Raw genomic sequence first — 15892 nt, 5'->3', positions numbered from 1 at the left:
TGACCACTGCTGGCTATGATAGAAAGGTGTCAGGACACACAGGACATGGCAGCTCGCTGTGTATGGGGGGTGTAGTCACAGAGGGGTCAGAGCACCCATGCTGACCCCTGACCACTGCTGGCTATGATAGAAAGGTGTCAGGACACACAGGACATGGCAGCTCGTTGTGTATGGGGGGTGTAGTCACAGAGGGGTCAGAGCGCCCATGCTGACCCCTGACCACTGCTGGCTATGATAGAAAGGTGTCAGGACACACAGGACATGGCAGCTCGCTGTGTATGGGGGGTGTAGTCCCAGAGAGGTCAGAGCCCCCATGCTGACTCCTGACCACTGCTGGCTATGATAGAAAGGTGTCAGGACACACAGGACATGGCAGCTCCCTGTGTATGGGGGTGTAGTCACAGAGGGGTCAGAGCGCCCATGCTGACCCCTGACCACTGCTGGCTATGATAGAAAGGTGTCAGGACACACAGGACATGGCAGCTCGTTGTGTATGGGGGGTGTAGTCACAGAAGGGTCAGAGCGTCCATGCTGAGCCCTGACCACTGCTGGCTATGATAGAGAGGTGTCAGGACACACAGGACATGGCAGCTCACTGTGTATAGGGGGGTGTAGTCACAGAGGGGTCAGAGTGCCCATGCTGACCCCTGACCACTGCTGGCTATGATAGAAAGGTGTCAGGACACACAGGACATGGCAGCTCGCTATGTATGGGTGTAGTCACAGAGAGGTCAGAGTGCCCATGCTGACCCCTGACCACTGCTGGCTATGATAGAGAGGTGTCAGGACACACAGGACATGGCAGCTCGCTGTGTATGGGGGGTGTAGTCACAGAGGGGTCAGAGCCCCCATGCTGACCCCTGACCACTGCTGGCTATGATAGAAAGGTGTCAGGACACACAGGACATGGCAGCTCGCTGTGTATGGGGGGTGTAGTCACAGAGGGGTCAGAGCACCCATGCTGACCCCTGACCACTGCTGGCTATGATAGAAAGGTATCAGGACACACAGGACATGGCAGCTCGCTGTGTATGGGGGGTGTAGTCACAGAGGGGTCAGAGCGCCCATGCTGAGCCCTGACCACTGCTGGCTATGATAGAAAGGTGTCAGGACATACAGGACATGGCAGCTCGCTGTGTATGGGGGGTGTAGTCACAGAGGGGTCAGAGCGCCCATGCTGACCCCTGACCACTGCTGGCTATGGTAGAAAGGTTTCAGGACACACAGGACATGGCAGCTCCCTGTGTATGGGGGGTGTAGTCACAGAGGGGTCAGAGTGCCCATGCTGACCCCTGACCACTGCTGGCTATGATAGAGAGGTGTCAGGACACACAGGACATGGCAGCTCGCTGTGTATTGGGTGTGTAGTCACAGAGGGGTCAGAGCGCCCATGCTGACCCCTGCTTAAAGCTGTTTACACACAAGCGTCATAACTGGGCCATGGAGAAACGTCAGACTAATCTGATAAATGAAGTAGGGATCTCAGTAATTGTACATTTGAATGCAATCTATTGTCCCCAGTTATCAGCCATATGGATAACACTGAATCAAATACCAGAGACTATGCAGAAAATGATATGTCCGCCCCTCCCCGGCGTCGCCCCTCTGGTACCGGCGTCTCGTATGAATGATTATTAGTATTTTTTATTCCCAGTTTGAGCCAAAACCTGAAAGAAAATAAATTGTTGGCAAAAAAAAGGAAAATTTGAATATCAGAACCAGATGTTGGTCAGGCGGCACAGCATTTACCCCCCCCCCCCCCCCCCCCCCCCGGAAATAAATCGGAAGAGTCGCCAGTCCTGGAAGATTGTATCACAATGTACAGAAAAGCAGCGTCATAGGGACAAGTCTGTGGAACATCTACTCCAATCACATCCAGAGCTGCATTCAGTCTACTACAAAAGGAATACAACCCAAGCATAACATCTGTAATACTGCTCAAAACAGAGCACAGCAGTGTAAGGACATAACCCCCAGTGCACATCGAAAAAGCTACAATCCTGGAATAAAAATTCATACATCACAGTCCAGCTGTTACTAACTACACACAAAGGACTGATTACACATCTCTCCAGGGACAATACATAACACTGGCTGCAGAGAGCACAGAGCACAGCAGTGTGAGGTCCAATTACACATCTCTCCAGAGACAATACATAACACTGGCTGCAGAGAGCACAGAGCACAGCAGTGTGAGTTCTGATTACACATCTCTCCAGGGACAGTACATAACACTGGCTGCAGAGAGCACAGAGCACAGCAGTGTGAGGTCTGATTACACATCTCTCCAGGGACAGTACATAACACTGGCTGCAGAGAGCACAGATCACAGCAGTGTGAGGTCTGATTACACAGCTCTCCAGGGACAATACATAACACTGGCTGCAGAGAGCACAGAGCACAGCAGTGTGAGGTCTGATTCGCATCTCTACAAGGACAATACCATCAGACCGACGTATCAGTAGAGAAGAGCTGATACCAGAGAGCAGCAGACACAAGTCGCAACAAAATGAAACTTTTTATTTTGGGTCGTCAGTCAGACATCCCATAGAGTCTCCTATTATACACAGTGGTATAAAGATGCGTCTCTGCCTGTGTCTCACACAGCAGATCATCCGTGTCAATGTATCATGTACATTACGACGAGTAACAATGGATAAGAAATAATCCTCGGTTCTTATTCCTGTAAGGAACGTTTATCTCTGCGCATGCGCCAGCGACCGCAGCCACAGGAAGATGCGCAAATAAATATAGTTTTTTTTTTAAAAAAAATTTTCTTTTCTCAAGAAAAAATGTTGCCAAGTCTTCCCTGTTGTGCAGGTACATGGTGTGGGGCAGGGTCACTTGCGGAAGCGCTTGAATAGCGGGTGCACGTGCTTGTTATTGGCGCCCTTGTTCCGGGGGGCCTGGTACTCCATGTAGAGGGTGTCGTCCGCCCCGGACATGGAGCTCATGGTGCCCACACGCCGGGCCATCTGCGGAGAGGAAGCAGACAAAGGTATCAGATCTAAGTTACTGATAGGAGGAGTCCACTCATCTAGATGATGGGGGTTGTACTTACCTGGGAAGATTTGGATCCAAACTCTCCGGCCACCACTTCCTCCTCGGCGTCCAGGTCGGAGGCGGCTAAAACTTTCTGAAGAAGCTGCTGCTGATCCTCCTTGGTGGAGAAGGCCAAGTCCTCGTCCTCCATGCCGGCCAGCTTAGTGATCACCTGATACATACAACAGTCACAGTTATGTAAATAAGCACGAAACGCTAACGATGACTCCGCCCCTGGAGGATCTATAGTAATTTCCTCTTCTTACAGCTCCTACTTGTATCTGCTGTGTAGTGCACTGCCTCTATATACCATACAGCCCTGTATTATCTGTACAGTGCACTGCCTCTATATACCATACAGCCCTGTATTATCTGCTGTACAGTGCACTGCCTCTATATACTACACAGCCCTGTATTATCTGCTGTACAGTGCACTGCCTCTATATACCACACAGCCCTGTATTATCTGCTGTACAGTGCACTGCCTCTATATACTACACAGACCTGTATTATCTGCTGTACAGTACACTGCCTCTATATACTACACAGCCCTGTATTATCTGCTGTACAGTGCACTGCCTCTATATACTACACAGCCCTGTATTATCTGCTGTACAGTGCACTGCCTCTATATACTACACAGACCTGTATTATCTGCTGTACAGTGCACTGCCTCTATATACTACACAGCCCTGTATTATCTGCTGTACAGTACACTGCCTCTATATACTACACAGCCCTGTATTATCTGCTGTACAGTGCACTGCCTCTATATACTACACAGCCCTGTATTATCTGCTGTACAGTGCACTGCCTCTATATACTACACAGACCTGTATTATCTGCTGTACAGTGCACTGCCTCTATATACCATACAGCCCTGTATTATCTGCTGTGTAGTGCACTGCCTCTATATACCACACAGACCTGTATTATCTGCTGTACAGTGCACTGCCTCTATATACCACACAGACCCGTATTATCTGCTGTGTAGTGCACTGCCTCTATATACTACACAGCCCTGTATTATCTGCTGTACAGTGCACTGCCTCTATATACTACACAGACCTGTATTTTCTGCTGTACAGTGCACTGCCTCTATATACTACACAGACCTGTATTATCTGCTGTACAGTGCACTGCCTCTATATACTACACAGACCTGTATTATCTGCTGTACAGTGCACTGCCTCTATATACTACACAGACCTGTATTATCTGCTGTACAGTGCACTGCCTCTATATACTACACAGACCTGTATTATCTGCTGTACAGTGCACTGCCTCTATATACTTCACAGCCCTGTATTATCTGCTGTACAGTGCACTGCCTCTATATACTACACAGCCCTGTATTACCTGCTGTACAGTGCACTGCCTCTATATACTACACAGCCCTGTATTACCTGCTGTACAGTGCACTGCCTCTATATACTACACAGCCCTGTATTATCTGCTGTACAGTACACTGCCTCTATATACTACACAGCCCTGTATTATCTGCTGTACAGTACACTGCCTCTATATACTACACAGCCCTGTATTACCTGCTGTACAGTGCACTGCCTCTATATACTACACAGCCCTGTATTATCTGCTGTACAGTGCACTGCCTCTATATACTACACAGCCCTGTATTATCTGCTGTACAGTACACTGCCTCTATATACTACACAGCCCTGTATTACCTGCTGTACAGTGCACTGCCTCTATATACTACACAGCCCTGTATTACCTGCTGTACAGTGCACTGCCTCTATATACTACACAGCCCTGTATTATCTGCTGTACAGTGCACTGCCTCTATATACTACACAGACCTGTATTATCTGCTGCACAGTGCACTGCCTCTATATACTACACATACCTGTATTACCTGCTGTACAGTGCACTGCCTCTATATACTACACAGCCCTGTATTATCTGCTGTACAGTGCACTGCCTCTATATACTACACAGCCCTGTATTACCTGCTATACAGTGCACTGCCTCTATATACTACACAGCCCTGTATTACCTGCTGCACAGTGCACTGCCTCTATATACTACACAGACCTGTATTATCTGCTGTACAGTGCACTGCCTCTATACACTACACAGCTCCGTATTATCTGCTGTACAGTGCACTGCCTCAATATACTACACAGCCCTGTATTACCTGCTGTACAGTGCACTGCCTCAATATACTACACAGCCCTGTATTATCTGCTGTACAGTGCACTGCTTCTATATACTACACAGCTCCGTATTATCTGCTGTACAGTGCACTGCTTCTATATACTACACAGCCCTGTATTATCTGCTGTACAGTACACTGCCTCTATATACCATACAGCCCTGTATTATCTGCTGTACAGTACACTGCCTCTATATACTACACAGCCCTGTATTATCTGCTGTACAGTGCACTGCCTCTATATACTACACAGCCCTGTATTATCTGCTGTACAGTGCACTGCCCTCTATATACTACACAGCCCTGTATTATCTGCTGTACAGTGCACTGCCTCAATATACTACACAGCCCTGTATTACCTGCTGTACAGTGTACTGCCTCAATATACTACACAGCCCTCTATTATCTGCTGTACATCTATCCATTTCCATGCCCTCGCTGGTCACACTGACTTTTCCTCCACTTGTGTGATAACCCTGCACAGTCAATACCTTAAAACTGTAGCCCTGATCTACCAGGAACCGCTGCCTCTTGGTGGAATAGGCCATTTCCTGAGTGTCCTGTGACACCAGAGAGTAGAAGAAGGCGTTGTACTCCTCAGCGACCATTCCTGGAAGAGAAGACGGAATGATGTATATATAACCATGTAAATGCACATAGGAGGACACCATGTATAATGTGCTCAGCCCCTCCTGCTGTATAACATGCTGCCTGCATATAGGACACCATGTACAACCTGCTCAGCCCCTCCTGCTGTATAACATGCTGCCTCCATATAGGACACCATGTACAATGTGCTCAGCTCCTCCTGCTCTATAACATGTGTACAGATAAATCTGCAGTAACTATTAGGTACATATTACACCAATCATATAGAAATGCTAAGGGCTAGACCATAACTTGGCCACACAACCTACAACACTGTGCTGCCAAGATCCAGGCACAAGCCCGAAATCTCTGTAAATCTGAATAAAACTTATATAAAATGTAAAGTGAGATGGATTAGACGTAGCAGCGCGGGCAGTAACAGGTACGAGGCCAAAACATCTGGGGGGCTGAGCTGCCGCTGGGAATCTTATAAAGAAGCATCAATCAGAGCGAGCGCAGGGCAGCAGAGAGGAGGGGGTGATGGAGAAAGTGAATTATGTAGGAGGCCGGGGGCAGGGGGCGCCGAGAAGGAAAGCTCAGACGCCCCCCCCTTCCCCCCTCACCACAAGGTAACAAAGTGCTGGCGCAGAAGGCCGTGAGAAACGTTCAAGCCTATTAACTGCATTAATAAGTGAAGGAAATGCAGAGGCCAGGAGCGTCTCACCACATCACCCAACACATCACCGCCAAGAGCCGCAGCTCTCCAAGATACAGAGCAAGAAACCCATCCAAACAACACAACACAGATACACAATCTACACGGGTCTCCAGAACCACAAGTCTGTATAATCGTATGGTGATGGCAGATCCACAACTACAGGAAAGATGATTACCCAATTAGGGAGGGAGATTATACTCCAGAGCTGCACTCACTATTCTGCTGCTGGTGCAGTCACTGTGTACATACATGACATTACTTATCCTGTACTGATCCTGAGTTACATCATGTATTATACCCCAGAGCTGCACTCACTATTCTGCTGGTGCAGTCACTGTGTACATACATGACATTACTAATCCTGTACTGATCCCGAGTTACATCCCGTATTATACCCCAGAGCTGCACTTAATATTCTGCTGCTGGTGCAGTCACTGTGTACATACATGACATTACTTATCCTGTACTGATCCCGAGTTACATCGTGTATAATACCCCAGAGCTGCACTCACTATTCTGCTGCTGGTGCAGTCACTGTGTACATACATGACATTACTTATCCTGTGCTGATCCTGAGTTACATCCTGTAGATCTTTTATTTTATATAAAAGTAAAAAACATAATATAGAACACAAACTAAAAATAATACACAATATATACATTAACTTTTTCCCCCCTGTATTACACTCCAGAGCTGCATTCACTGTTCTGCTAGTAAATTACACATCTGTACCTTTCTTTGCTCTCAGGACACGGCCCAGACGTTGTGCCTCCTGCCTACGTGATCCTCCGTGTGATGAGATCTGGATCAGTACATTGGCTTCAGGTAAATCAAAGGAAGTGTCACCAACCTTTGATATAAAGATAGTGTTGATTTTTGGATTGTGCTTGAAGTTTTGCAGAATTTGCATCCTTTCCCCCTGAGAGGTTGGGCCGTAGATATAAGGTCTGAAAATTAAGGAAATGGGTCAGAAATTATCCAAAAACATTACAACTCAAACACACAATACGATGGCTACTGCACCCTCAGACCTTGCGGTTTGGGGTAAAACTGGATGTTAGAGTCTTTGGGCTTAATTAACAGGGGAGTTCAGTTTTACACAAATTTTTCATGTGAATTTTGTGACAGTAGGAAGAGGCGGCATGTGGTGAAGGGGCCGCATCCGGGGCAGAGGGAGAGGTGACACCTTATTACCGTCTCCCCGAGTTCATTCCTTGTCCGATCACCCGGAACAGTGAACACGTCTAATAACATTCCTTGAGCTGGGCTTCAGCTAAACTCCGTTTAGGCCGATTTAACTCGGATTAAAGGATCTTTCCAGTAAATATCCGTCTGGACTAAAGAGCTTTATAATAACTTAGAGTCTGGTGTGAACATTCAGACTGCCCCTGTGTTATGTATTGTCCCTGGAGAGATGTGTAATCAGACTTGTGTATGATGTTAGTAGCAGCAGGACTGTGTGTACTCTGTGCATTGGCTTGTTCCACAGCCCTGTCCCTTTTTGTTTAATGCTACAAGGTGGCATCTCAACATAGCAAGCACAGAGCATAGCAGTGTCAGAAGACACCCCTATGCATTTAGGGAACCTACAACGCAGAACTATAAATCCAGAAAGTATAAGTGAAAATCTGACAACTTGGATGAGATGCTGACAAAAAAAAAAAACCATTAGCATGAAACGCCCATTTTCCCATCTAGAATAAGAAATCCCTACATGAAATCTTTCCAGCACTAGTTGGGAGTGCACAGCAGTAAACTTAGGAGCCTGCATCCCTGGGAGCTGGCGGGCATCCCGCGCCTCATTGCTATGCAGAGCCACTTACTTGTTGAGCCTGATGGCGTACTCCTTCAGCGCAAACACATTGTCCGCAAACACAATGATCTTGTCGTTCCTGCGCTCATGGAACTTAATCAGGAACTGGCAGGCGCGGAATTTATTTGGGTTCATGGTATACAACAGGATCCTCTTCTTTGTCTTGATGGCGACGTATTCTCTGTAAAACTCGGGGGACATGGGGCACCAGACCTGAGGGAAGAAAAGAGGAGAGGGGAAGACGGCTGATGTGGAGGCCTAGAGGAAGGGGATGAATAGCCTCAATACTGGCCACCGGGCACAAGAGCCGCTCACCAAGGCAACAGCCACCGTAGTAAAGAAGAAAGGACCAAGTCTTCATGGGATTAGATGATGAAAAAGCAAAAGCAGCAACAACAAACAAAAACATTGCAAGACGGGAGCAGTGCAACACATAAAGCAAACACAGAAAAAGGAAGGAAATAATCCCCCGTCCCCTCCAAACACAACTACATAGATAGTGCAGAACCTCCACAGATCATATACTAATGACCCTAGGGCAGTGGTGGCGAACCAATGGCACGGGTGCCACAGGTGGCACTCTGAGCCCTTTCTGCGGGCACTCAAGCTATTGTCCAAGGACAGAGTTCACCAAACACTGAATCTTCCAAGAGATGCTGCTCTCAGCGCTATTTTAAAGCGACACTTTATTGGCTGTTTGGAACTGCGGGGAATGTAAGAAGCTGTTGACTGCATTAGCTTTGGAGGTCATCTTGCTGGACTCACCATTTCTTCCTGGAAAGAAGCTACAATGATAGTTTGAATTTGCCTTCCTTCTGTCAAATATATTGGTGGCCTCAGGCGGCCGATGCAATTGAAAAATGTGGAAGAACAGGTAGCAGTAAGTTACTGTATAATATTCCATGCTGGCACTTCATGGTAAATAAGTCGATTTTGGATGTAGTTTGGGCACTCTGTCTGTAAAAGGTTCGCCATCACTGCCCTAGGGGCTCCAGGAAACCTTTTCAATGGACCTCACTTTCAAAATCCTAAGAAGTTTTAATCACTGGAGGAGACTGTAGGGAGGGCAAGACCTCCACCAAATGTCTAAATGAAAGCCTTGAAGCGTAGAACCAAACACTGAGCCCTCCCCCACCTGTGCTGTGGATCCAATCCCCTCTATGTGCCTTATGTATTTGCATGGGCACCAATCCCCCCCCACCCCCACCACTCTCTATTAGCACCAATAAGAGGACACCTCCTCACGTAGAGCCCTGATCAATCCTTACCTCTGCACACTGCACCTTGGCGATGTAGCCGTTGTTCTGCAGCTCCATCCAGTTGGCTTCGTACAATTTTGGACCAATCAAAAAATTCAGGTCCACTATCTTGTCGTCCTCTCGGACCAGGGTGGCTGTAAGGCCCAGCTTACAATGAGCCTGGACGATGGTCAGGACGCGACGGAACATTTTTGCTAGGAAAAAAAAAACAAAACAAAGACATAGAAATCAATTATGTTATAACATAGTTATAAATGCAAACATTTCAAATTATACTCTGGTCTAGATCTAGAGCTGCATTTATGATTCACAGCAATTACAGGTCCTGATAACTCCCTGCTGCCATCTGCTGGAATACGTTGTGTAATGTAACATCTATGATGTCCAGCATCCTGAGTTATTGTACAGCATCATCATATGACTGTCAGCAAGATTCTGATACAATCCAAGTGACATACATTGTTAATACAGCTTTCGATGTGACTTGTGTCCTGTACCTGGGATAGTGTGCACCTCATCCAGTATCATCAGCCCCCACTCCTGACTCTTCAGCCACTCCATCACCCGCTCGGCCTCCCATGACCTCTTTGTCGTGTGCCCCAGCATGGAGTATGTGCTGATGGCTATGGAGCAGCCGATGGGCTTGTCCTTGGCATCGGAGGTGAAGCGACAGATCTGACTGTCATCTATGGTTGACCACATCTTAAACTGCGCCTTCCACTGCTCCACTGACACAGCAGAGTTCCCCAGCACCAGGCACCTTTTACGCACCGTGCAGGCGGCAGTGACACCGACCAGAGACTTCCCCGCACCTGAGGAAAGAGAGAGAAATCATCCACCATCATCAGTCGTGCAGAACCTATAGGGCCATCATTTAATTCAAAGTTCTGCTACTAATACAACTTGTACTGTAAATTCTGCTTGCAGTCAGTGAATGAGAACACAAATCTTAACAGACCATCCTGACCTAACATTTCTCACACCTGAAAAATTGCAGCAAACTAACGGGAAATGGGAGAGATGTTCAATGTTTATACTATAGCAAACGCTCAGCTGTAAGAAGAATTGGGTAGACAAGTATGTAATTTATTAGTGCCCAGTAGTCAAGACAGCAGAAAGTCCATAACATGGCCCAAAGCTCGTGAGTCAGTGTAGAGTCATCAACAAATCATGGGTTCTCCATGACGTGAGATCTGCACGACCTCTGTCCTCCTCCAGTGCTGCTTCAATCTACGGATGGATGGCGCCCCCTGCTGTTAGCTATGACAAGTTGAATTGCTCTACTCAGACTTGGAAAAATTTTTGATGGCCGTTCCTCAGATTAGTTGCTTGCTTACATAGTGTCCATGGGCTGATCAGTGCGTCAACTATTGATGGCTTATTCTGAGGTCAAGCCATCAACAGTTATTCCTGGACAACCCCTTTAAGAACATGAAAGGGCAGCTATAGGGGAGGTAACACCCCACCGATCACTAACTCCTCACCGCAGGGCAGCACAATCACCCCAGAGCGGGCGCGTCCATTGCCGAACATCTTTCGTAGACTCTTCTCCTGGTACGGGCGCAGCACGGCGGTGGGCTTCAGGTCGATGTTGATGTCCGGGTTCATAGTGTCGTTCCTGAAGTCGTATTCTGCCAGGAGCGGGTACTCCAAGTGGATGCAGCGCTTCTGGAGGACCTCAATCATTTCCTAAATGAGGCGGCGGGAATGAGGGAGACATTAATGCATGGAATAAGCTGTCCCAATACTAGTAACACAGGTGGAAACTGCAGATGGCTGTGCTCTATGCTACTGGAAACAGTCAGCAAGCTTGTGGGCAAGCAGAAATAGCAGCTTAGAGAAGGAGAAGACGATAATATGAAAACCCTTTACCTGCTTAACCTCGAATGATACCGTCTGCGTCTCCTCCTCCTCTTCTTCCTCTTTGTCCATCTGTTCGTAGAATTCAAACAAGTCGGCCGGGACATCGGTCTTATTCTGCGACTCTGGGACCTGGGAGGTGGAGGGTCCGCCGGCTGCATCAGTTGTCTTAGAGATCTGGGAAGGAGTTAACACCAGAAATTATAAGAAGTCACGTTCATTTAGGACAATGAGCAGAGCTGCAGTTTAAAACATGAAGGAGGAACTTTCAGGACTCCAGAGACCCTTTAATGGATCAATTCGTCTGTCCACAAATGACAATACAGCGTCAGTGAATGGACTTACAGCAGATTTACTAGTAAAGGTCTCGGTGATCAGCTCCGTCTCCTCACCCTCCTCGTTCCTCAGTCTACAGCTGCGGATGGTGTTATCTTTAAGGAGATCCTGGATGACTTCAGGGTGAGCGCTCTCTACAAAGTACCTGCAGGGAGGTCACAAGATTAGGGCAAGATCATGTATTGAGGGTCCCCTGAAAAGTATTAGGGGCTTGCTACCTATTTTAAAGGGACAGGCGATATAAGCGGCTGACAGGACACTACAAGCCAAAAATTGCCCACCATGTATTACATTACATGACTTACCTGTTATGCTTCAGCACCAGCTTCAGCTTCCCATAGCTGACAGTACAGAGCTGCAGAGGAGGAACAGAGACATTCACGCAAGAGCAAGGAAAAATAATCACACCTGCAGTGCAAAGTCTCATTCCTTCCAACTCCTACATTGAGGGTGTCCCATCCTGACCAAAAGCCCATACCCAGGTGTAAGTGAGACATCCTAATAATATAACAAACTACACAGCTATGTCACCATCGCAACTCAGTATCTCAATGAATGTGATAATTCACTGACAGCAAGCAGAGACCTTGAACATTTGATTAAAAACAATTTAATTGGGTGAAAGACAAAGATTGTCCAATATTCAGAATTAAAGGGGTCCTCTGGTTTTCAGTCCGTATCTCAGGGACAGGTCAGAGTCACGTTTGGTCCAGGCTACTGTCCCATTTTGCTGGACCGATCGCACAGACCTACACACCTCAGTCTAAACTGGCCCCTAATATTCATGACAATTTGCTCAGCGAGTTAATATAGGGAATGAAGAGACAATCACCAGTGATACTGACCCTCCAGTATCTAGACCTGTGTCCTGCCGCTCACCTTTATGAACTGCACGATCCCCTCAGGGACTCCGGTTTTGCTCAGCTTCTGTAAATACTCGATGATGTCCGAGGTCTGCAGCCCCACACTGACGGCAGCGTACAGAGAGTAGGCCGTCAGCTTATACTCATGTACATGCACCGGGCGGCAGACGGGCTCCGAGATAGCAACAAGAAAATCCTGGGCGTATTTATAGACTGGAGAGAAGGCTTCCAAGAAGATGTGTCCATCCGGAGCCTGAGGGGAAGACAAGTCACTGATGTGTCGTTACAGAATCATCCAAGGGTAACACTTCCCTCCACTTATAGTATAAAGGGGTTGGCCAAAGAAAATCTTTAATCATATTTACAGGATAGGGAACCATGATGCTTAATGGCTGGGGTCCAACTTCACTTCTGGGACCCCACTAACCAGCCCCCTACCCCCCATAAATCAAGCAACGCCATTCATTCTATGGCAGGGCTAGTGTACTCTGATCATCCTGGAAATCCGTAGGGGTCCTAATAGTGAGCTGCAAACCCCTATTTCAGGATAAGAGAATATAAAACTTTAATAGCAGTGATCCTCCATCAACCCACCACAACAGCTGTACAAGTGTATATAGTACAATGTACAAATCAAACGGTTTATGTAAGAGGATTGTCTGGTCTGGATACAACTGAGAAATTTCAGGTCAGGACGACTTGTTCCTGTTAGGGGTCATCCCAAATGGACTATTCCCTATTGCTGTATTGATTGCTTAATTTATTCAATTATCACAAATGCTGGAGTGTTCATGAACAAGGACTTGGGCGGCACGGTGGCTGAGTGGGTAGCACATCTGCCTTGCAGCACTGGGGTCCTGGGTTCGAATCCCACCCAGGTCAACATCTGCAAAGAGTTTGTATGTTCTCTCCGTGTTTGCGTGGGTTTCCTCCGGGTACTCCGGTTTCCTCCCACACTTCAAAAAAACATACTGGTAGGTTGTTTAGATTGTGAGCCCCATGGGGACAGGGACCAATTTGACATGCTTTGTGCAGCGCTGCGTAATCTGTGTGCGCTATATAAATAAAGGAATTATTATTATTATTAAGGACTTCCTCTTAATTCTGGATACATATATCCACAATGACGTAACGTTATCACATGACATGAGTCAATTAGCATTTCCCTGTCCCATGTGTGGTGTGGTCATAGCTGCACCAGGTAATTTCCAGAAATAGGTGCAGTCTATATTTCATATAAGATGTCAGAAAACAAATACAAAATGTTCAAGGCACACACAATGGCTGGAGCAGAATATATCTAGTATAAAATAGAACATGGTTATGGATAAACATTCCCAACAGTCCCTAAAATCTGTAATTGGCACTGCCGTGATGCAACTTGAAGTCCAACCTGCCTTATCACAGCTGGGATTCTGTCACAGTTGGCAGGAAAAGCAAGAAGATCCATGATAAAGACACCTACCACCCAGAGTGGGCGTGACACATGGTCGCCCTTCAGGGGCATCTGTAACCTGTAGTCCTTGGCGTTGTACTCGTCCAGTTTGGTGCCGTCCTCGTCCACTTGCTTTCCCGCTGCAGAGGGCACGGCCTCCTGGTCATTGGAGGGCGCATCGTCCTCATCCTCCTCCTCTTCATCATAGTGACGCTTTTTAGATTTTTTCTTGTCTGTAGGGACAAAAACATCCAGAAGTAGAACACGGCTACATACACAACCAGCTGACAACACACTGACATCACGTCTGCACAAAATCATGTGAATCATTATGAATAAATAAGAACACGATTACAGCAGGAAGCCCAATAGATCCGGTAACCAGAACTAGATCACAGAAAAGGGAAACCTCCCCTCATCTGACAACGATTCTGCATTATTTCTTATTTTGTGTACTGCATCACTGTTATTCCTCCTGGGAACAAAATGTCAACAGGGCGTTACCAGTCAAAGGGGCGTGTACCTACAGTGACCACTGATCTCATGTGCCTCTATTTGGATCTTATTTACTCCCACGTTTCCATTAGGAATAATAGTCACGCAGCAAAGGTAATACAAGTTATTAGGAGGGGGAAGTCCCATCAGATGATGGGAGTGACCTCGGCCGCCAATGCTGTGCAGACTCCTCATCACAGGAGATGGCAACATCTTAAAGGGGATGTCTGTACTGATCCTGAACCCCTGATCTCCTGCCGTTTCCCTCAGAGTAGTGTGGATCAGTAGGGACAGTCAGATTCTTATATATATATAACCAGTCTGGGTAAATATTTAGTATGGACAGAGAATCCCTTTAAGAGCATCTCCCGGGGAGGACCACAAGTCTGAGCAGGGCACACTATACAGTTGCACAGGCTGAGTGGTGAACTACAACTCCCAGCATCCCCTCCATAGCCATACTAGGGGTACAGGGGATACTGGAGGAGTCTGCTGAGGGTTGTAGTCTCCTCACTCTCCTACCTCGGTCCCACTTATCCTTCTTGCCCATGGTGCGGCGCTCAGGAGCCTCCGGACAGGAATGGATGTAACAACCCACCGCCTGACAGGGAAAATTACCCTACAGGAGGCAAAACTCCGCCCTCTGCAGAGGATTAGCCAATAATATCGCAGAGCGGAAGTGTACAAACGGAAGTCTCCGCAACTTCCGGAGAGTTGACCAATACGTACGAAGGGTGTGGCTTGTTGGAGGCCGCGCGGGGTGGAATTGGAAGCTGCGTAGCTTGTTACATTGTTGTCATACCGGTGACAATTGTGAAAATGCGCATGCGTGGTAGAAGGTCGTGGCGGCCACGCATGCGCTGTAGTGTATAGTGAATCTGGTTACTAGATGTTTACCACTGCTAATATGTGTCATAAGACCCCAATGGGCCCTGGGCTGGAGGGATATTATGGGCCCTACAGGTCTGGAATCACTCCCTACATCTGGTACTAGAATCAGCTTCTGGGGGAATGGAGGACGTGTCCCTTCTGCCTGCTATTAATCTGCAGCTTCAGAGCCCTTGGACCTTCAAAGGTCCTCAAATGATTGTTAGTTCATGGGTGAAGGTCCTTCTGTGTATAACATTTGGTGGGAGGTTTGGGCCCCGAACTACTGCCCAACCCTGCATTATAATCCACTACTGCGGGTGTGTACAGCATGTGGGCTGCCTATGCATAATCCCCCAATGGTTACCCCTCCACTGGGCGCACACATCCGCGTCACTCCAAAAGCCTTTCATACCCTCTGGTACACAGAACAAATGTC

The 15892-nt window shown here is 47.4% G+C and overlaps 1 protein-coding gene across 1 annotated transcript; it reads right to left on the bottom strand.

Annotated features, from left to right (window-relative positions):
- Positions 1-2499: 2499 nt before the first annotated feature.
- On the bottom strand, positions 2500-15264 carry ERCC3 (ERCC excision repair 3, TFIIH core complex helicase subunit). The gene is made up of 14 exons (XM_072122005.1): positions 15109-15264; positions 14122-14324; positions 12673-12909; positions 12099-12148; positions 11803-11938; positions 11470-11634; positions 11082-11286; positions 10095-10409; positions 9607-9791; positions 8349-8551; positions 7258-7472; positions 5710-5828; positions 3062-3214; positions 2500-2975 (listed from the first exon to the last, which is right to left on the bottom strand). The coding sequence occupies exons 1-14, from the start codon at positions 15134-15136 to the stop codon at positions 2841-2843; spliced, it is 2349 nt and encodes a 782-aa protein (XP_071978106.1). The 5' UTR covers positions 15137-15264; the 3' UTR covers positions 2500-2840.
- Positions 15265-15892: the final 628 nt, after the last annotated feature.

The sequence above is a fragment of the Engystomops pustulosus genome, chromosome 8 (genome assembly GCF_040894005.1).
Source record: "Engystomops pustulosus chromosome 8, aEngPut4.maternal, whole genome shotgun sequence".
NCBI lineage: Eukaryota > Metazoa > Chordata > Amphibia > Anura > Leptodactylidae > Engystomops > Engystomops pustulosus.
The sequence above is the reverse complement of the archived record's forward strand: the minus strand, read 5'-3'. Positions and strand labels throughout refer to the sequence as shown.